At 56.2% G+C, this 23,597-nt stretch overlaps 1 protein-coding gene and 2 long non-coding RNA genes across 3 annotated transcripts in view; 1 reads left to right on the forward strand and 2 right to left on the reverse strand.

The window, feature by feature from the left end:
* NOTCH3 (notch receptor 3) overlaps nt 1-22,810 on the forward strand; it is a 33,157-nt gene extending 10,347 nt beyond the window's left edge. The window contains exons 11-33 of the mRNA XM_038567021.1: nt 107-340; nt 454-564; nt 1,003-1,195; nt 1,272-1,423; nt 1,630-1,743; nt 2,588-2,743; nt 3,665-3,890; nt 4,170-4,371; nt 4,518-4,671; nt 5,079-5,263; nt 5,793-5,925; nt 6,012-6,269; nt 6,352-6,470; nt 6,796-7,364; nt 9,352-9,684; nt 11,577-11,731; nt 11,834-12,056; nt 13,060-13,144; nt 15,925-16,087; nt 17,106-17,410; nt 17,642-17,789; nt 19,810-19,907; nt 20,747-22,810. Coding sequence (XP_038422949.1) covers nt 107-340; nt 454-564; nt 1,003-1,195; nt 1,272-1,423; nt 1,630-1,743; nt 2,588-2,743; nt 3,665-3,890; nt 4,170-4,371; nt 4,518-4,671; nt 5,079-5,263; nt 5,793-5,925; nt 6,012-6,269; nt 6,352-6,470; nt 6,796-7,364; nt 9,352-9,684; nt 11,577-11,731; nt 11,834-12,056; nt 13,060-13,144; nt 15,925-16,087; nt 17,106-17,410; nt 17,642-17,789; nt 19,810-19,907; nt 20,747-21,799 — 5,369 coding nt within the window. The 3' untranslated portion in view covers nt 21,800-22,810. The remainder of the gene's footprint in view (nt 1-106; nt 341-453; nt 565-1,002; nt 1,196-1,271; nt 1,424-1,629; nt 1,744-2,587; nt 2,744-3,664; nt 3,891-4,169; nt 4,372-4,517; nt 4,672-5,078; nt 5,264-5,792; nt 5,926-6,011; nt 6,270-6,351; nt 6,471-6,795; nt 7,365-9,351; nt 9,685-11,576; nt 11,732-11,833; nt 12,057-13,059; nt 13,145-15,924; nt 16,088-17,105; nt 17,411-17,641; nt 17,790-19,809; nt 19,908-20,746) is intronic.
* On the reverse strand, nt 696-2,853 carry LOC119864725. Its single transcript, XR_005375052.1, has 2 exons — nt 2,685-2,853; nt 696-1,063 (listed from the first exon to the last, which is right to left on the reverse strand). It is a non-coding gene; the product is annotated as an uncharacterized LOC119864725 (long non-coding RNA).
* LOC119864724 lies at nt 3,190-6,798 on the reverse strand. Its single transcript, XR_005375051.1, has 4 exons — nt 6,746-6,798; nt 6,455-6,533; nt 6,094-6,153; nt 3,190-4,645 (listed from the first exon to the last, which is right to left on the reverse strand). It is a non-coding gene; the product is annotated as an uncharacterized LOC119864724 (long non-coding RNA).
* Nucleotides 22,811-23,597: the final 787 nt, after the last annotated feature.

The raw sequence follows: 23,597 nt of genomic DNA on the forward strand, positions 1-23,597 counted from the left end.
CTGGCTGGATGCGCAGGGCCTGGGGTGGGGGGGCCAGGAGTGGGCGAGGCCAAGGCTGTGGGCAGGCCCTTGGCTAGTGGCTGGAGCCTGACCCTCCGTCCTCCAGGCTTCGAGGGCACCCTGTGTGAGCGCAACGTGGATGACTGCTCCCCGGATCCGTGCCACCATGGGCGCTGTGTGGATGGTATCGCCAGCTTCTCGTGCGCCTGCGCCCCGGGATACACGGGCACACGCTGTGAGAGCCAGGTGGACGAGTGCCGCAGCCAGCCCTGCCGCCACGGAGGCAAATGTTTAGACTTGGTGGACAAGTATCTGTGCCGCTGCCCTCCTGGCACTACAGGTGGGGCCGGAGGCTGGGCTGGGCCAGAAACCTGGAAGGGCACAGAGGGTTTGGGAATGGTGCCCCTGGGGGGGCTCAGTGGTGGCTCCCCCTGCTGTGATCCCCTTCCCCAGGAGTGAACTGCGAGGTGAACATTGATGATTGTGCCAGCAACCCCTGCACCTTCGGAGTCTGCCGGGATGGCATCAACCGCTATGACTGTGTCTGCCAGCCTGGCTTCACAGGTGGGCAAGTGGCTGTTGTGGGAAGAGGGCCATTATAGGGGGAGAGGACGAGGATGAAATCGCCCTATTCTTGGCCGAGTTTGCCCCTCTCTTTGCATTCACTTGTCCAATGAGATTGACCACACGTAGCCTTGAGTTTGAGCTCTCTCTTGTTGGCCTGAGGTTGACCACAGTCTCAAGGAGGGGGGTGTTTCTGCATAGGGCCAAAGTAATCCTTGGTGAAAATGAAGGTGACTTCATGTAAGTTTGGGGTGAGTATGATCTGGGGTGACGCAGCTTTGGCTTGAGGAGGTGGCTGTCTTAATGTGGACAAGAGCTGATGTGTTATGAAGATGAGATGGTTCTTGCCCAAGGGTGTGGCTAAACGGGGCAAGGCTGCCCTTCCCTGTCGGCACCATGGCCGTTGTCCTGGGATGAGGTTGCCTTCATGCTCTTCAGGGCCCCTTTGCAACGTGGAGATCAACGAGTGTGCGTCCAGCCCGTGCGGTGATGGAGGCTCCTGCGTGGATGGGGAAAATGGATTCCGCTGCCTCTGCCCTCCTGGCTCCCTGCCCCCGCTCTGCCTCCCCCCGAGCCATCCCTGTGCCCAAGAACCTTGCAGTCACGGTGTCTGCCATGATGCGCCCGGAGGGTGAGGCCTCTCCCCAGGCCCCTGACCCCTGCTGCCTCCCCGCCCACGGGCGTTCCCTGACTGCCGTCCCCTCCAGGTTCCGCTGCGTGTGTGAGCCTGGCTGGAGTGGCCCCCGATGCAGCCAGAGCCTTGCTCCCGATGCCTGTGAATCCCAGCCCTGCCGGTCTGGCGGCACCTGCACCAGTGACGGGATGGGCTTCCACTGCACCTGTCCCCCTGGTGTCCAGGGTGTGTGCCCCCACGTTCCCACCCCAGGCTCTCCCGCCCCCACTTCTTCTTGCTTGTTTCCTTTCTGCTCCACTCTCCTTCCTCTGCATTTGCCTCCTCCCCGCCTCCCCCCGCCCAGGAGCTTTGGAGGTGGGTATCAAGGTGGGGACCCTGGGGGAGATACCAGGAATCTGTCAAGACTGTCTCATTCTGCCTGCCTGCTACAGGCCGCCAGTGTGAGCTGCCGTCTCCCTGTGTCCCGAACCCCTGTGAGCATGGGGGCCACTGCGAGGCTTCCCCCGGCCAGCTGCCTGTCTGTTCCTGCTCCCCCGGCTGGCAAGGTACAGCATCTGCCTCTTCCTCTTCTTCCTCTCCTTCACCTCCTCTGCACCCCGCATACTGGCTGGTGCTGGGTCCCCAGAGGGAAACCTACCCTTGGCTCTGCCTTTTTTTTTTTTCTTAAGATTTATTCATGAGAGACACGGAGAGAGAGGCAGAGACACAGGCAGAGGGAGAAGCAGACTCTATGCAGGGAGCCTGACGCGGGACTTGATCCCGGGTCTCCAGGATCACACCCTGGGCTGAAGGCAGCGCTAAACCACTGAGCCACTGGGCTGCCCTGGCTCTGCCTTTTGAGGGGGCTTCTTTTTTTTTTTTTTTTTTTTTTTAAATTTTATTTATTTATGATAGTCACAGAGAGAGAGAGAGAGAGAGGCAGAGACACAGGCAGAGGGAGAAGCGGGCTCCATGCACCGGGAGCCCGATGTGGGATTCGATCCTGGGTCTCCAGGATCGCGCCCTAGGCCAAAGGCAGGCGCCAAACCGCTGCGCCACCTAGGGATCCCGAGGGGGCTTCTTTTTAGGAAGGGAACTGAGCTGGACAGACACTTGCAGCCCGTGTGGTCGGTTCTGGAGAAGAAGGGATATGGGGGTGGGGAAGCTAGGACCCAGGCAGAGGGTTCGGGGACAGCTTCCTTGAGGGGCGGACCTCAATCAGAATGCTATGAGGGGAAGGCAGTTTTGGAACAGCATGCGCCATGTGCAAAACACCCAGAGGCAAATGACAGCATAGCTTGTCCTTGTATTTACCCACCTCAGCCTTCCGGTTCCCCCTGAGAGCCAGGTCCGCTCAGGCCTTACCCTGTACCCTCTAACCCTAGATGTTACCTTGGTCCCCATTCCCAGGTCCACGATGCCAGCAGGATGTGGATGAATGTGCTGGTCCCTCACCCTGTGGTTCCCACGGTACCTGCACCAACCTGGAGGGAAGTTTCAGCTGTACCTGCCACAGGGGGTATAGTGGTCCTTCCTGTGATCAGGACATCGACGACTGTGACCCCAGTGAGTTGAGGGGACTGTGACCCCAGTGAGTTCCGGGGGTGCTGCTTGAGACCACATGTTCATCAAGCCCATACTGTGTGCACATCACTGTGCTTTCATCTTCACTGTTCTCTTACCTCCCCCATTTTATTCTTGAAAACCACGGCCCCAAAGAGGTTAAGTGACTTGTCCAAGGTCACAAAGCAAGAGGGATGAGGTGGGATTGGAGCACAGGTCTGCCTGAAACCATAACTGCCTCTGGCAACAAGCCATAAGTTAACATTATGTGTCAAATATGACATAATAGGGCCCCAGTGAGTTCTCAAGGAGCGCTGATAGACCCATAATGCAAGCCACTTACACACTTGAAAACTTTCTAGTAGCCACAAAAAGTAAAAAAAAAAAGATATATATTTAATTTAATAATATATTTTATTTAAACTAATATATAAAACTTACTTTGTAATCAATATAAAATTATTTGAGATATTTTACATTCATTTTCTTTCCACACTAAGTCTTCAAAATCAGAAATCTAGTGTTTATTTTATACTTCAGCACATCCCCTTTTGGACTAGCCACATGTCAAGGGCTTAAGAGCCCCATGTGGCCCATGGCCACTATTCTGGCCAGCCTGGGTCTGGAGGAGGCCTTCTGTGCTGTGCCCAGGAATAAATAGACATAACTTAACCGCATGGGCTTGGCAGCTCAGGGGACCTTTTGGCTCCTCTGTCTCCACCCTCCTTGCACATAGGTGAGGTTTCCAGCTAAGGGAGGGGATAAGGCCACAGAGGGGACAGAACTGGATTCCGCTGACCAAATATGCCCCTGCCTGTTAAGGCTGGTTTCCTCCCGATTCCCTTCTATGAAAGGCATGGCTGGGTCAGGTTGGGCTGATGGGGGGCCAGGTGTATGACCAGGCCTTCTCCCTTCGGACCTTAGACCCCTGCCTGAATGGTGGCTCCTGTCAGGATGGCGTGGGCTCCTTTTCGTGCTCCTGCCTCCCTGGCTTTGCTGGTCCTCGCTGTGCCCGAGATGTGGATGAGTGCCTGAGCAGCCCCTGTGGCCCGGGCACCTGCACGGACCACGTGGCCTCCTTTACCTGCACCTGCCCACCTGGTTATGGAGGCTTCCACTGTGAGCAGGACCTGCCCGACTGCAGCCCCAGGTGTGTGGGGCTGCTCCTGGGAGCTCAGGGACCTTGGTAATGGATGGGGTGTGGAACGTGAGAGGAAGTGGGGACTCTCACTCTTACTCCACCTCACAACTCTGATCCGTGATGGAGGAGTGTCCGGGAAGGGTCAGGGCATTTGTTTGGAGGTCACCTTGGGGACACTGGTCCCTAAAGGTAGGGGTAGGGCCCTCTTGACGGGAGGCTGGGCCAGAAGGCGGGGCCTGCATGGGTGTGGAGCCTGAACCACCCCTCACTTCCTCGCTTCCCCTCCAGCTCCTGCTTCCACGGCGGGACCTGCGTGGACGGTGTGAACTCGTTCAGCTGCCAGTGCCGCCCTGGCTACACGGGCGCGCACTGCCAGCACGAGGCCGACCCCTGCCTCTCTCGGCCCTGCCTGCACGGGGGAGTCTGCACCGCTGCCCACCCTGGCTACCGCTGCACCTGCCCAGAGGGCTTCACTGGCGCGCAGTGCCAGGTGGGCAGGGTCACAGGGTGGGGGGGGGCGGGGAGAGGAATTTGGAGGGCTGCTCCGGGGTAGGGGACTGCCCTGGGGCCCTGGAGAAGCCGGGGTGCGACTCCTCGGGGGTCCTCCAGCACTGATGCTGACCGTTTCCCCCGCAGACGCTGGTAGACTGGTGCAGCCGTGCGCCCTGTCAGAACGGGGGTCGCTGTGCCCGGACCGGGGCGTCCTTCTACTGCCTTTGCCCTCCGGGGTGGAGCGGCCGCCTCTGTGACCTCCGGAGCGTGCCCTGCAGGGAGGCCGCAGCCCAGACCGGTGAGGCGGAGCGCAGAGTCGGGGTGTGGGGCTCAGGAGGGTGTGTGCGCCTGAGCTTTGTGCTACTGTGAGCCGAATAAGGCGAGACTATCGGGCAGAATGGGGTGTCTGGGTGAGCGTCTGTGGAAGTGTAACCGTGGGACAGCTGGTCAGGGCCAGGAGGGCGCTTGCCTCTGTCACCATGAGGTATCTGGGATGACGTCTGTGACGCTGTGTGTGACTGAGCTAGTGTGGGCAGTAGAGGCGTGTGTACATGCGTGCCAGTGACTGAGACTGTGCCAGTTTGGAGGGCCTTGTGACAAGCTGATGGGGTGTGCGTGAGGCCCTGGTGACTGATGCCAGCAGGGCTGTTTGGTGATGCTGAGAGTGATGGGAATATGTGCCTGACACCGCCCTCCTCTGTGCAGGGGTGCGGCTGGAAGAGCTGTGTCAGACAGGTGGGCAGTGCGTGGACAAGGACAATTCTCACTACTGCGTGTGCCCCGAAGGCCGCACGGGCAGCCACTGTGAGCAGGAGGTGGACCCCTGCTTGGCCCAGCCCTGCCAGCATGGGGGCACCTGTCAAGGCTACATGGGGGGTTATGTGTGTGAGGTAAGGGGCACCCAGAGTCGGAGACGGGAGCTAGTCATGCTGGGTGTGTCTGTACACACACTTCTGTGTGTCTGTGACCTGGTATGGGTGTGTCGCTCTCTAGGCATGTCTGGGTTTTTGCTTTTGTGTCTCTGGGTATAATCTTGTGGGTATATTTCTTGGTTGATCTGAGGGATTTTCTGCCTGTCTGGGTGTGCCTCTGTCTTCGGTTGTTTCCTGGATGTGTCTCTATCCCTTTGTGCGCCCTGACTTTTTGGGGAGGAATGCACGTGCTGGTGTCTGAGTGCATCTCTGGTTGGATGTTTCTTGGGTGTATCTGGGTACCTGATGTTTCTCCTGTGTGCCTGTCCTGTGCATTTGTGCATCTGTGTCTCTCTGCACCCGGCGTGTCTGCGACCCTCTGTGACTGGATGTGCAGGCCTCTGTGTGTTGGATGACTCTATGTCCTTTTGTACTGCGATCTCTGTGTCTTCCTGGGGAGTATCTGTGTCCCTCTGGGCTTAGAAGTCTCTGTCTCACATCACTACAGTGTCCAGCTGGCTACACTGGGGACAACTGTGAGGATGATGTGGATGAATGTGCCTCCCAGCCTTGCCAGCACGGGGGCTTCTGCATTGACCTTGTGGCCCGCTATCTCTGCTCCTGCCCCCCAGGAACACTGGGTATGCCAGGGCCAGGGTGGGGGACAGGATGGGAGGCTGGGTCCCCGTCCCCTCCTGACTGCTCCCCCATCGTCCCCTCCCCAAAGGAGTGCTCTGTGAGATTAATGAGGACGACTGTGGCCCAGGCCCACCCCTGGACGGTGGCCCCCGGTGCCTGCACAACGGTACCTGCGTAGACCTAGTGGGTGGCTTCCGCTGCACCTGTCCCCCGGGATACACCGGTCTGCGCTGTGAGGCAGACATCAATGAGTGTCGCCCGGGTGCCTGCCATGACGCACACACTCGGGACTGTCTGCAGGACCCAGGTGGGGGCTTCCGCTGCATTTGTCGTACAGGCTTCACAGGTAAGCACCGGAGAGGCGGCTGCGCGGGGATCCTGCCTGTGTTCCCGCCTTGTGGCTGACCCTCCCGCTCCTGCTTGTCTAGGTCCCCGCTGTCAGACCGTCCTGTCTCCCTGCGAGTCCCAGCCCTGCCAGCACGGAGGCCAGTGCCGTCCCAGCCCAGGCCCTGGGGGTGTGCTGACATTTACCTGTCACTGCATTCCGGTAGGTCACACGAGTGTCTCTGGGAGAGGAGTTGGGAGCGTGGCCTTGTCGGAGGATGTGGCTCTGGGGGAGACGAGGTGGAAGGGAAAGGGGTTCCTGAGAAATACTGGAAATACCTGGAGAGAGAGTGGGTTGGGGGGTGGGGGCGCGCAGTGGAGTTTGGAGGCTGGGCCTCCTGGGGAAGGCAGGGCTCATCTGCAAGGGGGGGGGCTTCCAGTGGGCGGGGGAGAGGTTGGGGGGACCCGGGACCCGGGAGAGGGAGAGGGAGGCTCAACCTTCTCAAGCCTTGACCCCCCACCCGCCTCTCTTTGCCCAACCGGACCAGCCGTTCTGGGGCGCGCGCTGCGAGCGGGTGGCGCGCTCCTGCCGCGAGCTGCAGTGCCCGGCGGGCGTCCCGTGCCAGCAGACGGTGCGCGGGCCGCGCTGCGCCTGTGCCCCCGGCCTGTCGGGGCCCGCCTGCCGGGGCGCGCGGGGGTCGCCGCCCGGGGCCGCCAACGCCAGCTGCGTGGCCTCGCCGTGCCTGCACGGGGGCTCCTGCCGCCCCGCGCCTCTCGCACCCTTCTTCCGCTGCGCGTGCGCGCCGGGCTGGGCCGGACCGCGCTGCGAGGCGCCCGCGGCGGCGGCGCCGGAGGCCCCCGAGGAGCCGCTGTGCCCGAGCGCCGCCTGCGAGGCCAAGAGCGGGGACCGGCGCTGCGACCGCGAGTGCAACAGCCCGGGCTGCGGCTGGGACGGCGGCGACTGCTCGCTGAGCGTGGGCGACCCCTGGCGGCAGTGCGCGGCGCTGCAGTGCTGGCGCCTCTTCAACAACAGCCGCTGCGACCCCGCCTGCAGCTCGCCCGCCTGCCTCTACGACAACTTCGACTGCCGCGCGGGTGGCCGGGAGCGCGCCTGCAAGTGAGCCCCTCGTCCGTGGCCGTGGCCGGTCTGTGTCCGTCCATCTGTCCATCCGTGGGTCCTGCCTGCCTGTCTTTCTGCCTGTGCCCTCCATCGGTCTATCCCTATGACCTGTTTGTCCAACTCTGGACTTTGTCTGTCCATGCATGCATTGCTTTCGACCCTCCATACACCCAAACGTCTGTCTACACTTATTTTAAAAAAAAATTTTTAGGAGCGCCTGAGGTGGGGCGGGGGGTTTCAGTTGGTTAAGCGGCTGCCTTCGGCTCAGGTCATGATCCTCCGCTCCTCAGATTCGAACTCTGAATCCAGCCTCCCGCGCAGCACAGAGTCTGCTTCTCCGTCTCCCTCTGCCCCTTTCAAATAGTTAAATTAAACCTTTCAAAAAAAGTTTAAAATAGGGCAGCCTGGGTGGCTCAGCGGTTTACCGCCACCTTCTGCCCAGGGTGTGATCCTGGAGACCCTGGATCGAGTCCCACATCGGGTTCCCTGTGTGGAGCCTGCTTCTCCCTCCGCCTGTGTCTCTGCCTCTCTCTCTCTCTGTGTCTCATGGATAAATAAATAAAATCTTAAAATTTTTTTTATATAAAAAAATTAAAAATTATTTATTTATTTGAGAGAGAGGACACAGCAGGGGAAGGTGCAGAGGGAGAGGGAGAAGCAGCTTCCCTGTTGAGCAGGGAGCCCAACTCGAGGCTGGATCTCAAGACCCTGGGATCATGACCTGAGCTGAAGACAGATGCATAACCAACTGAGCCAGTCAGGCACCGCCCCCTCCTTTTTAAAGATTTTGTCCATTCATTTGAAAAGGGAGAGAGAGCGAGAGAGTGAGAGAGCACAGGCTAGGGGAGGGGCAGAGGGAGAGGGAGAAGCAAGTTCCCTGCTGAGTGGGGAGCCTGACTTGGGGCTCAATCCCAGGACCCTGAGATCATGACCTGAGCCAAAGACAGACGCTTAACTGACTGAGCCACCCAGGCATCACTGTCTGCATCTCATCTGGTCCATCCTTGGACCTCATCTGTCCATCCATCTGTCTATCTGTATGCTGGTCTGTCTATGAGCCTCATCTGTCCATTCCTCTGTACCTCTTCATCCGTGTTCATCCACGTGCCTCTTCCATCCTTCTGTCTCCTCACCCCTTCTGCCTCTCTGTGTGCCCGTTCATCTGTCCATGTCCCTGCCTGCCTATTCCTGCCCATCTCCTGCCCCTCTCCATGTATTCATGAGTGCTGTCTTTCTGTCCCATGAATTCCATCTGCCCATCTCTGTGCTCCGCCGCTTCTGTCCCTCTGTCTGCCTAGAAGTCTTCCCTCACTGTCAACTCCCTGTCTTTATTACCTGCACTTTCCTCCTCACTCACTCTGCTCCAAACACCCTGGCTTCTGCCACTTTTCAGATACCCTATGCCTGGCCGCACCTCAGGGTCTTTGCACAGCACTGGCTGTTCCCTCTGCCTGGAATCCTCTTCCCTCAGGAAGCCACATGGCTCCTCCCTCACCCCCTTCAAGCCTTTGCTTAAACAGCGGCTCCTCAGCAAGCTCCTCCTTGGCCACCCCCAGTACTGCACCTGCTTTATTTTTCTCCTTAGCATTTAATTCTGCATAGCTCCGTGTGTGTTTATATTTAGCTTCTACTGAGTGTAATTGGAACGCTGTGTATTCTGCTCATTCATCTCTTTTAAGGTCTGTCTCTGCCCCCCGGAAGGCCTGGGCAAGGATTTGTGTCTGAGCCATCTCCTGGATGCCTACGGCAGCATCCAACACATAGCACGCATCTGTCTGTATTTATTTATTGATAGTTACTGAAGGAATGGCTGGATTTGCAGAAAGCCTGACACCTGTCAGACACATTCTAGCCCTCTGCTCTCACCGCCTGCCCCATTGTGTCCCTGAAGTCTGGGTGCTCTCGTGTGTGTGTGTGTGTGTGTGCGCGCGCGCGCGTGCAGGGGTATTAGATGAACCCTGAGCCTACTCCTCTCCTCCCCCAGCCCAGTGTACGAGAAGTACTGTGCAGACCACTTTGCGGATGGCCGCTGCGACCAGGGCTGCAATACCGAGGAGTGCGGCTGGGATGGACTGGACTGTGCGGGCGAGGTGCCGGCCCTGCTGGCCCGCGGTGTGCTGGTGGTCACCGTGCTGCTGCCGCCTGAGGAGCTGCTGCGGTCCAGCGCCGACTTCCTGCAGCGGCTCAGCAGCATCCTGCGCACGTCGCTGCGCTTCCGCCTGGATGAGCACGGCCAGGCCATGGTCTTCCCTTACCACCGGCCGGGTCCTGGCTCCGAGTCCCGGAACCGGCGGGAGCTGGCCCCGGAGGTGATCGGGTGAGTGCTCCACCCTGGAGGAGCCCCGACGGTCCTTGAGGCGCTGATCTGGGAGGCGAGGGGCACTGTCGCTCAGGTCTTGTGTGTCTCACTTCCCTTAACCTCTTGGAGAGCCTGCTTGGCGATGCGACCAGCACAGACCAGCACATCCCCAGTTCCAGTGCCTTTGACAGTTTGGGGCTGGGTCATTCTTTGCGGTGGGGGGTTGGCTTGTGCACTGTAGGATGCTCAGCAGCAGCATGCTTGGCCTGGCTACCTGCATACCCACTGTATGCAGGTAGCCTCCCCACCCACCACCCACCCCAAGATGTGACAACCCAAAATGCCTCCAAATATTGACAAAGATCCCTTGGTTAGCAGAGTGGTTAAGGGCATGTGTAATTTTTGTTTTCTGTTTTTTAAGATTTTACTTATTTATTTGAGAGAGAGAGTGCGAGAGAGCACAAGCAGGGGGAGCGGCAGAGAGAGAGGGAGAAGCAGACTCCCTGATGAGTAGGGATCTGATGGCGGGGCTTGATCCCAGGCTCATGACCTGAGCCAAAGGCAGTTGTTTAACCAGCTGAGCCACCCAGGTGCCCTTGTTTTTTGTTTTTTAAAAATGGAAAACAGAACTTTCCTGATGGTGGCCTGGGAGAGAGGCCAGAAGAGAGGCGTGGCCTCTGAGCAGGGAGGGGGCCCCTGACAGAGGAGGACTGGATTCCAGGGATGGAGGGGGGCTCTGACTGGATGCAGCTGGGACAGGGGACGTGGAGTCCGGTGGCTGCTGTGCCAGTCCCTGGGTGCGGTGATGGAGTCGCTTGGGTGGAGGGGTGGGTGGTGTCTCAATCGAGATAAGGACACAAGGTGATAAACAGGGGTTACTTTCAGGCTTGCAGAATCTGAGGGGTCTGGGGGTATCGTGGAGCCCCCACCCACTCCAGGAGACAGCCAGAGGCTGAAGACTCAGGAAAGACAAAAGGATATTGAAGCCATGGGAGGGACTCAAAGAAATGGGGATAGAAGGATCTGGGGACACTGAGATCTCAGGATTGGTTGAGGGAGATCAGCTCAGAAAAGAGGAGATGGAGCAGCCAGAGAGATAGGAAGAGAACCGGGACATGTGATGCTAGAGATCTCAAGGCAAGAGGGAGTTTGCAGGGGTGCCTGGGTGGCTCAGGAGTGGAGTGCCTGCCTTCGGCTCTGGTTGTGATCCTGGGGTCCTGGGATCGAGTCCGGCATCGGGATCCCCAAAGGGAGCTTGCTTCTCCCTCTGCCTGTGTCTCTGCCTCCCTCGATGTGTTTCTCATGAATAAATAAATAAAATCTTAAAAAAAAAAAAGGGAGTTTGGAGAGCCAGAGATGGGGATTCAGCTATATGTGCCATGTGGAAGGGGCGCTCTGGGGAGAGAGGGAATGAGGGAAGCAGGATGGGGCGGGGAGCAGCTGAGGCAGGATGTAGGCTCAGTCTAGCCTCACTGTGATCCCTCAGGGAGCTCTAGAGTGCGAATAGCACCCCAGAGTCAGTCCCCACCTTGAGACAGGAGGGCCACCTTTGTACACCCTGTATCAGCCTAAGGGCTGTCACCTCCCAACTGAAGAGCTGAGGTCAGTTTTCTGGAGAAGAGGCGGTGTCAGCTGTTAGAAGCTAGAGACCTGGGGGGGCCAGGGGCATCCACTAGAGATGTTGGCATGAAGACAGTGGCCCCTGGATTCATGGCTGGGGGGCCCCTGGTGGCCACAGCAAGACTGGTTTTGGGGCATGATGAGTTTGGATGCCAGACTGAGGGTGCCAGGACCCTGACAACTTGGTGAGTGGAGATGGCTTTTCTGAGGCCCAGGGATGGGGCTCCGTGCCTGGCTCTCAGCAGGTGCGCCCCATTGAACCTGCCTGCCCTTCCCTCGTGTCCCTGAAGCTCTGTGGTGATGCTGGAGATTGACAACCGGCTGTGCCTGCAGTCGCCGGAGAATGACCACTGCTTCCCCGATGCCCAGAGCGCGGCCGACTACCTGGGAGCGCTGTCGGCGGTGGAGCGCCTTGACTTCCCGTACCCGCTGCGGGCTGTGCGCGGTGAGGCCTGGCCCGGTGGGTGACGAGGGTGGAGCGGGGGCTCCGCGTCGGAGGGGGCGCCCTGGCCTGTGGTTGAAGCCCCCCCCGGCTTCCCGCCCGCAGGGGAGCCCCTGGAGCCGCCGGAGCCCAGCGTGCCGTTGCTTCCCCTGCTGGCTGCGAGCGCCGTCTTCCTGCTGGTCATCCTCGTCCTGGGGGTCATGGTGGCCCGGCGCAAGCGGGAGCACAGCACCCTCTGGTTCCCCGAGGGCTTCGCGCTCCACAAGGACGTGGCTGCTGGTCACAAGGGCCGGCGGGAGCCCGTGGGCCAGGATGCGCTGGGCATGAAGTAAGGACCCTGCGCTCCCCGTGCCTGACTGGGGGGGCCTCGGGAGCCCTTGAGCCCACTTTGACCAGACTCCGACCTCTCATCCCGAGCAGACCCTAACTTCACACTCCAGCCTGGCCCCCAGTGCTCATCCCTTTGACCACTGACTGACTCCATGATCCCCGGGGAGCACCCCGGACTCGTGACCCCCCTGACCCCATTTCCTGTTTCTCCGTTCCCCTGACTCAAATCCTACTCTCACCCCACCCTGCCCCTGCCCCGATCCTGGCCTCTCCGACTTCACCTTGATACATTTGTTCCCACATGACTGTTGGCCTCATGGTCTGCACCTCAACCCCTCACTGACCACCCCTGACCCTATCCTCTCTGACCCCCTGGCACCACCTCTGGCTCTAACTCACCCTGACCTTTGACCCAACTCTGACCTTCTTTCCACCCCAACTCAATGTTCATTCTCCATGATCCTCAATTCTGGCCCTGGCCCTGGGCCTTACCTCCAACTTCCTGACGTGTCCTGCAAGACTTCCAACCCCACCCTGACCTAACCCCTGAATTTACCCCTCTCCTGTGACCCCATGACTTCCCAACTCCTCAACACAACCTCCTTGATCCTGGCTGCATCTCTCACCATCCTCCTGACTCCTGATGTCATCTCCTAGAATCCCTGCTATATGCCTATGACCCTCATCTATCCCATAGCCCACTATGCTGACCACTGACCCCATTACTGTCCCTTCTGCAATTCTACCTTCAGACCCTGGCTGCCACCCATCATAACCTTTGACTATGCTCCCTCTGACCTTGACTTCATCCCCCACCCCCTTATTGGATCCTGTGGCTTAACCCTGTCCCCTGTGCCTACTGACCTAGGACCCCAGAACCCAACCCCACACCCAGACCTGGCCTCTGGGAGCTCTTCTCTGACCCCACCCCACATCCTCCTTCCAGGCTGCACAGCTTCATTGTCTCCCCTCCCCTGCCCTCCTTCCCACTGTCTTCACAGGAACATGGCCAAGAGCGAGAGTCTGATGGGGGATGTGGCCACAGACTGGATGGACACGGAATGCCCAGAGGCTAAGCGGCTAAAGGTTGTGCCCCTTTCTCTGACCTGTGCCCTCAGGGTCCTGGGTGGGAGCCCCGATGGTCAGTGGGAGAGTCAGGGGAAATCTGTTCTCCCTGGCTCTGGGGAATAGTCATGGCACCCACTCCATCCTGCCCCTCTCTAACCGGGCCCCTGCTCCTAGGCCAGGGGGAAGTCTTCCTGGAGGGGAGCCTGTGGCCCAGACAGTGACTCTGCTTTCTCTCTCCTGGGTCCCCCTCGGTTCTGTGTCCCTGGGCTGAAAGTGCTCCTAGCTGCTTTTATCTTTTATTTAAAAAGATTTTTTTTAAAGATTTATTTATGAGAGACACACATAGGCATTTATTTATTTATTTATTATATCTCATTTATTTATGAGAGGCAGAGACATAGGCAGAAGGAGAAGCAGGCTCCCCACAGGGAGCCTGATGTGGTGCTTGATCCTGGATCCCAGGATCACATCCTGAGCTGAAGGCAGACGCTCAACTGCTGAGCCACCCGGGCGTCTCAAGATTTATTTATTTATTCCTGAGAGGCACAGAGAGAGGCAGAGACACAGGCAGAGGGAGAAACAGGCTCCCCGTGGGGAGCCTGATGTGGGAGTCAATCCCAGGACTGGGGATCACGACCTGAGCCAAGGGCAGATGCTCAACCACTGAGCCATCCAGGTGCCCCAACTAGCTGTTTTTAAACCCCATGTCCTCTGCTGGGGCCCCACCACTGGGCTCTGTCTTCATCAGCTTGGACTGCCATTATGAAATACCACAGGCTGGGGGGATTTTAACAACAGCTACCTATTTTCTCACAGTTCTGTGGGCTGGAAGGCCAAGATTGACATGGTGGCAGGGTAGGTTCTTGGTGAGGGCACTCTCCCTGGCTTGCTGACAGCCACCTTGTCCATGTGTCCTCACAGGGCATTCCTCCGTGTGCCTGCAAGGGGAGAGCTCTGGTGTTTCTTCCTTTGCTTACAAGGATATCAGTCCAGTTGCATTAGGGCCTCACCCTTACGCCCTAGTTTCACCTTAATTACCTCCTTAAAAATCCTGTGTCCAAATATAGTCATGTTGGAGGGTTAGGGCTTCAATGTATGACTTGGGGGAGCACAGTTCTGTCCGTAACAGGTTCCTGCTAGCATTCCTTTATACTTGCTACATGTCTTGAACACACACGAGCATCTTATTTCATCTTTATGATGACCCTATAAAGCAGCTATTAATAACCACCTCAGTTCTCAGCTGCCTCTCCCTGCCTAGAGGCAGTTCTCAGCCTGCCTCTCCCCTTTATTTATTAGAGGGAGAGAGAAAGCGTGAGTGAGGGAGGAGCAGAGGATATATGTCCATATACCCACGCTGAACGTGGAGCCTGCCTGGGGCTCAATCTCACCACCTGGAGGTCATGACCTGAGCCGAAACCAAGAATCTGACACTTAACCCACTGAGCCACCCAGGTGCCTCCTGCCAGTGCCGCCCCCTCCCCCCACCGCCTAGATTTTAATGTTTTTGAAATGGAGACATCTATTACAATGGACACCTGAAGAAATCTGTTCACTTCAGGCTTTTCTTTTTCTTTTTCATCCCGAAGTGGGTATTAAGTAGATAGCGAAATATGTTTTTGATGGCATTTTAGCATTGCAGGATGACAGCATTATCCTGGTTTTGCTAATGAGGGGCTCCGAGCTCTAGTGTGATTTGCCAGCTGATGGACAGCTAACCAGGAGGGTCAGGGAGGCTGGGACAGCTGTCCATCACCTGGCTCTCCCCTTTCATGAAATTCTATTCTCTACCTGGGTCCTTAAACTCAGGTCTGGCTTGATCAGGCTGTGTTTGGTGCCTGAAGGCTCTTAAATGTCCTGGCAGGCTAGTTAAGGATACCCTGTCCTATTTTCACAACATCACTGTGCCTTTTGGACTGTGAGCCTGAAATTTATCAAGCTCCTGCCAGGGGCCCAGGTGCTATGTGAAGGTAAACTGATCCATTTGTGTTTGACTCTTCTGTCCTGATGCCTTGTGTTCACGTTCACGGTCCTGGATAGGAGTCCCACAAGGTACCCAGAGCATCTCCCTGCTTCTTTCTCTCCCTCTCACACATTCAAACCCTTGTCTCAGATTAAAATTGATCCACGAGGGACCCTCCTGCTCCCCCACCCCCACATTTCTTTTACCACTGATCTATAGTTTCCAAAATACAAGTTTTGCAATCCTTCTGTTAAATTTAATTCTTTTTTTTTTTTAAGATTTTATTTATTCATGGGAGACACACACAGAGAGAGAGGCAGAGACACAGGCAGAGGGAGAAGCAGGCTCCATGCAGGGAACCAGACGTGGGACTCGATCCCAGGTCTCCAGGATCAGGCCCTGGGCTGAAGGTGGCGCTGAAGCGCTGAGCCACCGGGGCTGCCCCTGTTAAATTTAATTCTAAATGTTTTATTCTTCTTGATACTGTTGTCATGGGTTGTTTTTTTAAATTTCATTTTTGGTGTGTTATGTCTAGTGTGTAGACAGGTGTGTGCTGACAGGTGCTCTGCTCTGTGTCTCTTCCTTGATCACCCACTGTGGGTTCCTAGCCCTCCCCACTTCCAGCCCAGATTAAAATCCCAGTTCTTCCTTTTATGAATTCTCTGAGCTCCAGTATATCAATTTCCTGTTTCCACATGTATAAGAGAAGCAGGATATTCATGGTTTCTTGGAGGCTGTGAATGTATCTCCATGAGAGGAACCTGTGAGGGAGGCCAGACTGTCCCTCTGTCTTTCTCCTGGCCTTTTGTGAGAACCCTGGTTCTTGTGTCTCCAGGTAGAGGAGCCCAGCGTGGGGGCCGAGGATGCTGTGGATTGCCGCCAGTGGACTCAGCACCACCTGGTTGCTGCCGACATCCGTGTGGCACCAGCCATGGCATTGACACCCCCACAGGGCGACGTAGATGCTGATGGCATGGATGTCAATGTGCGCGGCCCAGGTCAGTGATGGTGCCTCCCCGCCAAGGATGTCCCTTCCCTGTCCTACTTGTGAAAGGTTGCATCTGGGTCTGTGTTCTAGGGAGGGTTGGGTGTGTCCATCTGTCCTGTGGGGCTGTGTGTCAATCAGGACTCTTGGTTGTAAGTGTTAATAGCCCAACTCAAACTAGTTGAAGTAAAACAAGGGATTTAGTGGCTCTTGTAACTGGAACGATCATGGATAGTTGGGTCTGGGACTCCCCGCCTCGTGGCTCCAGCTGAGGGAGGCTTTCTCCTGGGGTCCGATAGCACAGGCCTGCCCAGCCTTATAAAACCTTTATTACCGGCTGCCCAGCCGAAGTCTCAGGATGAGTTCTGATTGAATGGACTAGAATCACATGCCCATCCCTCAACTAATCAGTGTGACCTGGGGGCTGGAATATGCAGATTGACTGTAGGCCAGGGCTCGGTCTATGGCCTCTCCTCCAGCCAGGGACTGGGTTTCACTCTCCCCCGGCTTGAGGCTTGAGGATGGGAAACGGGGTGCATGTGGCTTCCTAAGGAAACAAGGGCAAATGCTCACCCGAGGGTAGTGGATCACATTATTTGGATCCTCCTGGATCCGTCTTTGTCACATTTCAGGATATTCCTCCCCCAGCTCACTTCGTTTTTGTTCCAAATGGCCTGCACCTGTGATTCTCGTTTGACATTCCTCAGGGTCCCTGGGTCTGGGATCTTATCTCCCAGAGGTGGCTCTTAACCAGTGTGAAAGGCACAGCTCAGCCTCCAGAGTCCCCCTTCAGAATCAGCCTGGGAATTTGCCTGAACTTGAACCCTTGCTCCTTCCTCCCTTGTCCTGTATTTCCTGTTGCCTTAGGAGCTCTTCTGTGACAAATCACCTGCCCATGAACCCTCATTCTGGGCTGGCTTCTGGGCTACCTAACCAGATGTGTGTGTGTGTGTGTGTGTGTGTGTGTGTGTGTATTCCCTGGACAGGCCCCTCCCCATGCCCCCTTGTGACATGCTCCTGGTTCCCTGCAGATGGCTTCACCCCACTGATGCTGGCCTCCTTTTGTGGGGGGGCCCTGGAACCAATGCCCACTGAGGAGGACGAGGCGGAGGACACGTCAGCCAGCATCATCTCAGACCTGATCTGCCAGGGAGCCCAGCTCGGGGCACGGACGGACCGCACAGGCGAGACGGCCCTGCACCTGGCTGCCCGTTACGCCCGGGCCGATGCAGCCAAGCGGCTGCTGGATGCTGGGGCAGACACCAATGCCCAGGACCACTCAGGGCGCACTCCTTTGCACACTGCTGTCACCGCGGATGCCCAGGGTGTGTTCCAGGTGAGATGGATCTGCCTCTTTGGACTTTGGAGCTGGCACAGGCATCACACAGACCTAGGTTTGAGCCCTGGTCCTGCAAAATAGAGCTTTATTTTTCTCATTTGTTAAATGGGCTGGCAGGTAGCTGCTTCCTGAACTTCATGAAGTCTAGGGGATGTGGGGGGTTGGGGAACTCAGGGGATTTAGAGATGCTCCTGGTCCCTCTGTTTTTGCCATGACCCTCTCTTCTAGATTCTCATCCGGAACCGCTCCACAGACCTGGATGCCCGCATGGCAGATGGCTCAACGGCGTTAATCCTGGCAGCCCGCCTGGCAGTGGAGGGCATGGTGGAAGAGCTCATTGCCAGCCATGCTGATGTTAATGCTGTGGATGAGCTTGGTAAGCTGTGGGGAGTAGCAGTGGGTGGAGGCTGAGAGAGCGGGCCCCATCTATCTTGTATGGTATGTGAATTACGTGAATTATCTTGAGACCCAATCACTGAAACTCATGCACATGTAACGGGCACGGACTTCGACATGGACTTATACTCACATACTTCTTTAAAGTTTTATTTTATGGCATCCACTAGCCCATATGGACACCTCAGTGACTTAGAAAAGGGTGGCCCTCCCCAAGACGCTTCATTTCCATCTACTTTGTTAGAAGAACCTACTCTGCTGCCCTCTGCTGGACAGCTGGCATAATATGTTTGCAAATTGGCCAAATCCACATGTGATCTACCTCCCTCTGGAGGTGGCTTGCTTGCCCAGGTCCCGACCCGCGCAGATTCACAGCAACCTGCCCTCATCTCCAGAGGACCTCACGTAGCTGCAGGCACACTCAGATGCTCCATCTCATGAGGAAGGTGTTCTCAGTCTCTGTACCATGTACACTTGGGGATGGATGATTCTTCGTGTGGAGGGCTGTCCTTGCAATGTAGGATATTTAGTAGCATCCCTGACTCTAACTCACTAGACACCATCAGTGCCCCATTCCCTAGTTGTGACAACCCAAAATGTCTTTAGACACTGGCAAATGCCCCTGGGTGAGGGGATCACCCCAGTTGAGAACTGTGGCTCTGGTGACTGCTGTCCAATAGAAAGTTCCTTGATGATGGAAATATTCTTGGTCTGTGTTGCCCAATGTTGTGGCTGCTGGCCACACGTGGTGGCTTTTGAGCACTTGAAATGTGGCTAGGGGGAATGGAGAGCTAAATGTCTTGCTTGATTTTTGTTTTGCCTGCTTTTTTGTTAAAAAGCTTTATTTAGGGGGATCCCTGGGTGGCTCAGCGGTTTGGCGCCTGCCTTTGGCCCAGGGTGCGGTCCTGGAGTCCCGGGATTGAGTCCCACGTCGGGCTCCCAGCATGGAGCCTGCTTCTCCCTCCTTCCGTGTCTCTGCCTCTCTCTCTCTCTAGATCTATCTTGATAAATAAATAAATAAATAAATCTTTAAAAAAAGTTTTGTTTAGGTATAATTCACATACTATGCAATTTAGCCTTAAAAAAATAAAATCCAATGGTTTTTATTTTTTAAATTTATTAAAAAAAAGATTTTATTTATTTATTCATGAAAGACACAGAGAGAGAGAGAGAGAGGGGCAGAGACACAGGCAGAGGGAGAAGCAGGCTCCATGCCGGGAGCCCATGTGGGATTCGATCCCGGGACTCCAGGGTCACGCCCTAGGCTGGAGGCAGGCGCTAAACTACTGAGTCACTCAGGGATCCCTATATATAGTTTATAATTAGTTCTCCCATTTTGTAGGATTTCTTTTCACTTAGAAGTACAAACATTTTAATTTTGATGATGTCCAATTTATCTATTTCTGTTGTTATTGCTGCTTGTTTTTTGGTATCATATCTGAGAATCCTTTGCCTAATTCAAGGTCATGAAGTTTTACTCTTACGTTTTCCTCTTTGGAAATAGTTTGAGCTTTTACATTTAGGTCTCTGATTCATCTTGAGTTAATTTTTGTCTTCGGTGTGAAGTAGGGATCTAACTTCATTCTTTTGCATGTGGAGATCCAGTTGTCCCAGCACCATTTGTTGAGAAGGCTATGCTTTCCCCATTAACTGGTCTTGGCACCTATATTGTTTAGTTTAAATTAATTTAAATCTAAAGAGCAATATGGGACTGGTGGCTACTGCATTGGACAAGCACAGGTCTAGCTACAATCAGTACCCTACATTGTACCCCCTGTGTATGGACAGTCACACACTATAGGTCCCTTTGACAGAGAGAGGCATTCCACAGGTCTGCACCATACATGGACCCAAACACATGTTCAGAGGCTTGTGGCAGTTCACCCTCCCAACCCCCCATCCCCGTCCCAGGCCATATTCTAGATACTTCCTGTCCCCCTGCCATGGGACCTAGCAAATGAACGTGGTCCTAACCCTGGCCTCCCTGCTTTCCCACCCAGGGAAATCAGCCTTACACTGGGCTGCAGCTGTCAACAATGTGGAGGCCACCTTGGCCCTGCTCAAAAATGGAGCCAACAAAGACATGCAGGATAGCAAGGTAAGCCCCAGCCCTTGACCCACCAGACAGCCCTGGCACACCCCCTAAATGTGGCAAAGAGCAGGGTGGGGTAGGTTAGTGGGGGCATTCATCCTGCCTGCAGGCAGGTTTCAGGGGTAGGATTTGGACTGAATAGTCACCAACTGTGGATCAGAGGAGAAAGCGTGCGGTATGTGGTAGTTGCTATGTGACTTCGGGCAAATTGCTTAACGTCTCTGAACCTCAGTGTCCTCATTTGTGAAATGGGAAAGCACCAGTACCCACCTCACTTTTGTCACCTGAGGATTCAGTGAGATCATGCATTTGAAAAATGCTTAGCAAATCTGTAGCAGAAGGTAACTGTTAGGATCTTTGTTTTAAAACCCTTGCAAGATGAAATTACTCTCTTCATTTTATAAATGGGAAGAGTGAGGCTCAGAGGAGCACAGGAGTGGATTCTCATCCTTATCTCATATTCTAGTATTTTATTCATTATGGATTTTTTGGCAATAATCACAATTTAAAAAGTAATGCATTAAAATATCATTTATTTTGGTGATTGGCTTTTGATGCCCCTTCCGTTTTGTGCCTAAGGCGAATGCCTCACTTTCCTTACTCTAGTCCTGTCTCTGGGGCATGGTGCTTAGTAGGTGCTGGATGAAAGTGCTTTAAAAGAAAGAACTTGCTCGGTTTCCCTCAGCAGAGCTGGGATTCCAACCAAGTCTGTTGGGCTGGAGGGTATGAATTCTTAGCTTTTAGGGTCCAGCAGAGGCTAGGGGCCTCTGAGACCCTGGCCAGGACTTGGTCCTGGCTCTTGGCATGCTGACACCTGGTGGGTTCTGTGCCCCCCTCCCCGTCAGGAGGAAACTCCACTGTTTCTGGCCGCCCGAGAGGGCAGCTACGAGGCTGCCAAGCTGCTTCTGGACCACTTTGCCAACCGTGAGATCACAGACCACCTGGACAGGCTGCCACGGGATGTGGCCCAGGAGCGGCTGCACCAGGACATCGTGCGCCTGCTGGACCAGCCCAGTGGGCCCCGTAGCCCTCACGGCCCGCATGGCCTGGGGCCCCTCCTCTGCCCACCTGGGGCCTTCCTCCCCGGCCTCAAGGTGGCACAGTCCGGAGGCAAGAAGAGCCGGAGGCCACCGGGGAAGGCGGGGCTGGGGCCGCAGGGCGCCCGGGGCCGGGGCAAGAAGCTGACCCTGGCCTGCCCGGGTCCCCTGGCCGAGAGCTCGGTCACGCTGTCCCCCGTGGACTCGCTGGACTCCCCGCGGCCCTTTGGGGGCCCCCCTGCGTCTCCCGGCGGCTTCTCCCTCGAGGGGCCCTACGCGGCGGCCACCGCCACAGCCGTGTCCCTGGCGCAGCTGGGCGGCGCGGCCCGGGGGGGTCTGGGGCGCCAGCCGCCGGGGGGCTGCGTGCTTAGCTTGGGTCTGCTGAACCCTGTGGCCGTTCCCCTCGACTGGGCCCGGCTGCCTCCGCCTGCCCCTCCGGGCCCCTCGTTCCTGCTGCCGCTGGCACCGGGCCCCCAGCTGCTGAACCCCGGGACCCCCGTGTCCCCCCAGGAGCGGCCCCCGCCATACCTGGCGGCCCCGGGGCACGGCGAGGAGTACCCGGCGGCCGGCGCCCACGGCAGCCCCCCCAAGGCCCGCTTCCTGAGGGTCCCGAGCGAGCACCCTTACCTGACCCCGTCCCCCGAGTCCCCCGAGCACTGGGCCAGCCCCTCGCCCCCGTCCCTGTCGGACTGGTCGGACTCCACGCCCAGCCCAGCCACCACCACCGGGCCCGCGGCCGCAGCCGCAGGGGCGCTGGCGGCCCAGCCGCTCCCCCTGGCCGTCCCGGGCCCCCTAGCTCAGGCCCAGACCCAGCTGGGGCCCCAGCCCGAAGTCACCCCCAAGAGGCAGGTGTTGGCCTGAAAGCTCTTCAGTTCCTGGATTTTGGGGGGCTGAACAGACATCACATCCTGACTCTCTCCCCTTTTCTTGTTAGACCTTTCCATTCTCTTCTCCCTCCCCGCCCCCAAGCTGACTGAGATAGGTCACCAGCCTAGGCGTTCAGTTCTCCTTTATTTATAGGGGTGTGGGCTGACCCCACCCTCTGGGCCTTGTGATGAGCCTGGGACCTCCTCCTGCACCCCCACCCCCCTTCCCTATTCTTCCTTCCTTCCTGCCTCCTCTGGTCTCTCTCCTTACACTCTGACACGAGTGGATTATTATTATTTTTTTTTTACATTTTGTATAGAAACAAATTCATTTAAGCAAACTTATTATTATTATTATTTTTTACAAAATATATATATGGAGACACTCCCTGCCCCTGCAAACCCCCCAGTGCCCCCGTGGGGCTGAGTCTGTGGGCCCATTCGGCCAAGCTGGATTCTGTGTACCGAGTACACAGGCATGACCAGGATCCTGTGTACCGAGTACACAACCCTGGTGTGTACCAAGTAGGCACCCTTGGGCGCACCCTCCGGGGCAGGGGTTGGGTGAGACTTGGGAGCCTCTTTCCTATCCCACCTCCCTCACTTCACTGCATTCCAGATGGAACTTGTTCTATAGCTTTGCTGGGGAAAGGGCCCTTTTGGCCCAGAGAGCCCACCCCAGGTTCCCCCACCCTAGAGCCTGGGCTACTCCCTTTGGGGGAACTGGGTGGGGATGGCTGGTGAGAACACGAGGACCAGGGGAGATATGTGCGGTTCACTTTGTCTCCCTGTAAATATGGGACTGCAGGGAGAGAGGGAGCTGCCTGGGTGGCACCCCTCCTCCTGGTACTCCCCTGGCCCAGCCCCGGGGCAGAATAGAAGTTATTTTTAGGCTATTTTTGTAATGTGGCTTCTGGTCACAATCCCTGTGTAGCTAAATTCCCCAGCCTTGCATTGTACAGCCCCCACTCCCCTCACCACCTAATAAAGGATTAGTTAACACTCAGTGTCATTGGCCTGTGTCTAGGTAAGGTGGGGGGTGCTACTGGTGGGCTTTCCCTATATCTCCAGGGCCAATGTGTGAGCTCCCATCCTGGGGTGAACCCATTTAGCTTGCCAGCCCACTCCTGCCTCCTCTTTTGGCAGATGACTCCACTGATTGGCTCAAAGGTGGCCACCTGACTCAAGGTGAGCCAATCAGAGTCCCTTGCTCCAGAAGTTCTTTCAGAGATGCTAAGAAAGCTGTGGGTTGTTGGAACTTCTAAGGCCAAGGGCAGATGGAGAAGTATGGGTGGCCAGTACGGGGTGGTGGGTACTGATGTGTAAACAGCAGAAGAAAGGAGCTGATATGCAGGGAAAACCAGAGATGAGTGCTGAGATGGCTCCAGTGATTTGGAGGTGGAATCTCAGTTCCAGATGGAGTATCAATTCCAGTTAATTGAGCATGGATTCCATTGACGTCACCAGGTATTTATTTATTGCCTCCTAAGTGCCCAATGCTGGTTCTGCATGACTCTCACCTCTACCTCATGCCTCCTTAGGGTTCTGGAGACAAGGCTGCACCGTGGAATAAATAAATACTCCCCTACACATACCAGCTTGGATGGGTTTCTGGGTCTTGCAACCGTGTCCCCAAACAAGGTTGTGTTTACACTGGGACCCTCCAGGAAAGGAGAATGGGATAATGTCCAATGATTTCTCCTGTCATTTTGTCATTGGCCAGGTCCCTTCTCTGTCTCCACACTGATCTTGTTTGTTGGTTCTTGAATTTGGCCGAGAAAGAATTCAGAGCT

Source organism: Canis lupus, chromosome 20 (genome assembly GCF_011100685.1).
Source record: "Canis lupus familiaris isolate Mischka breed German Shepherd chromosome 20, alternate assembly UU_Cfam_GSD_1.0, whole genome shotgun sequence".
Lineage (NCBI taxonomy): Eukaryota > Metazoa > Chordata > Mammalia > Carnivora > Canidae > Canis > Canis lupus.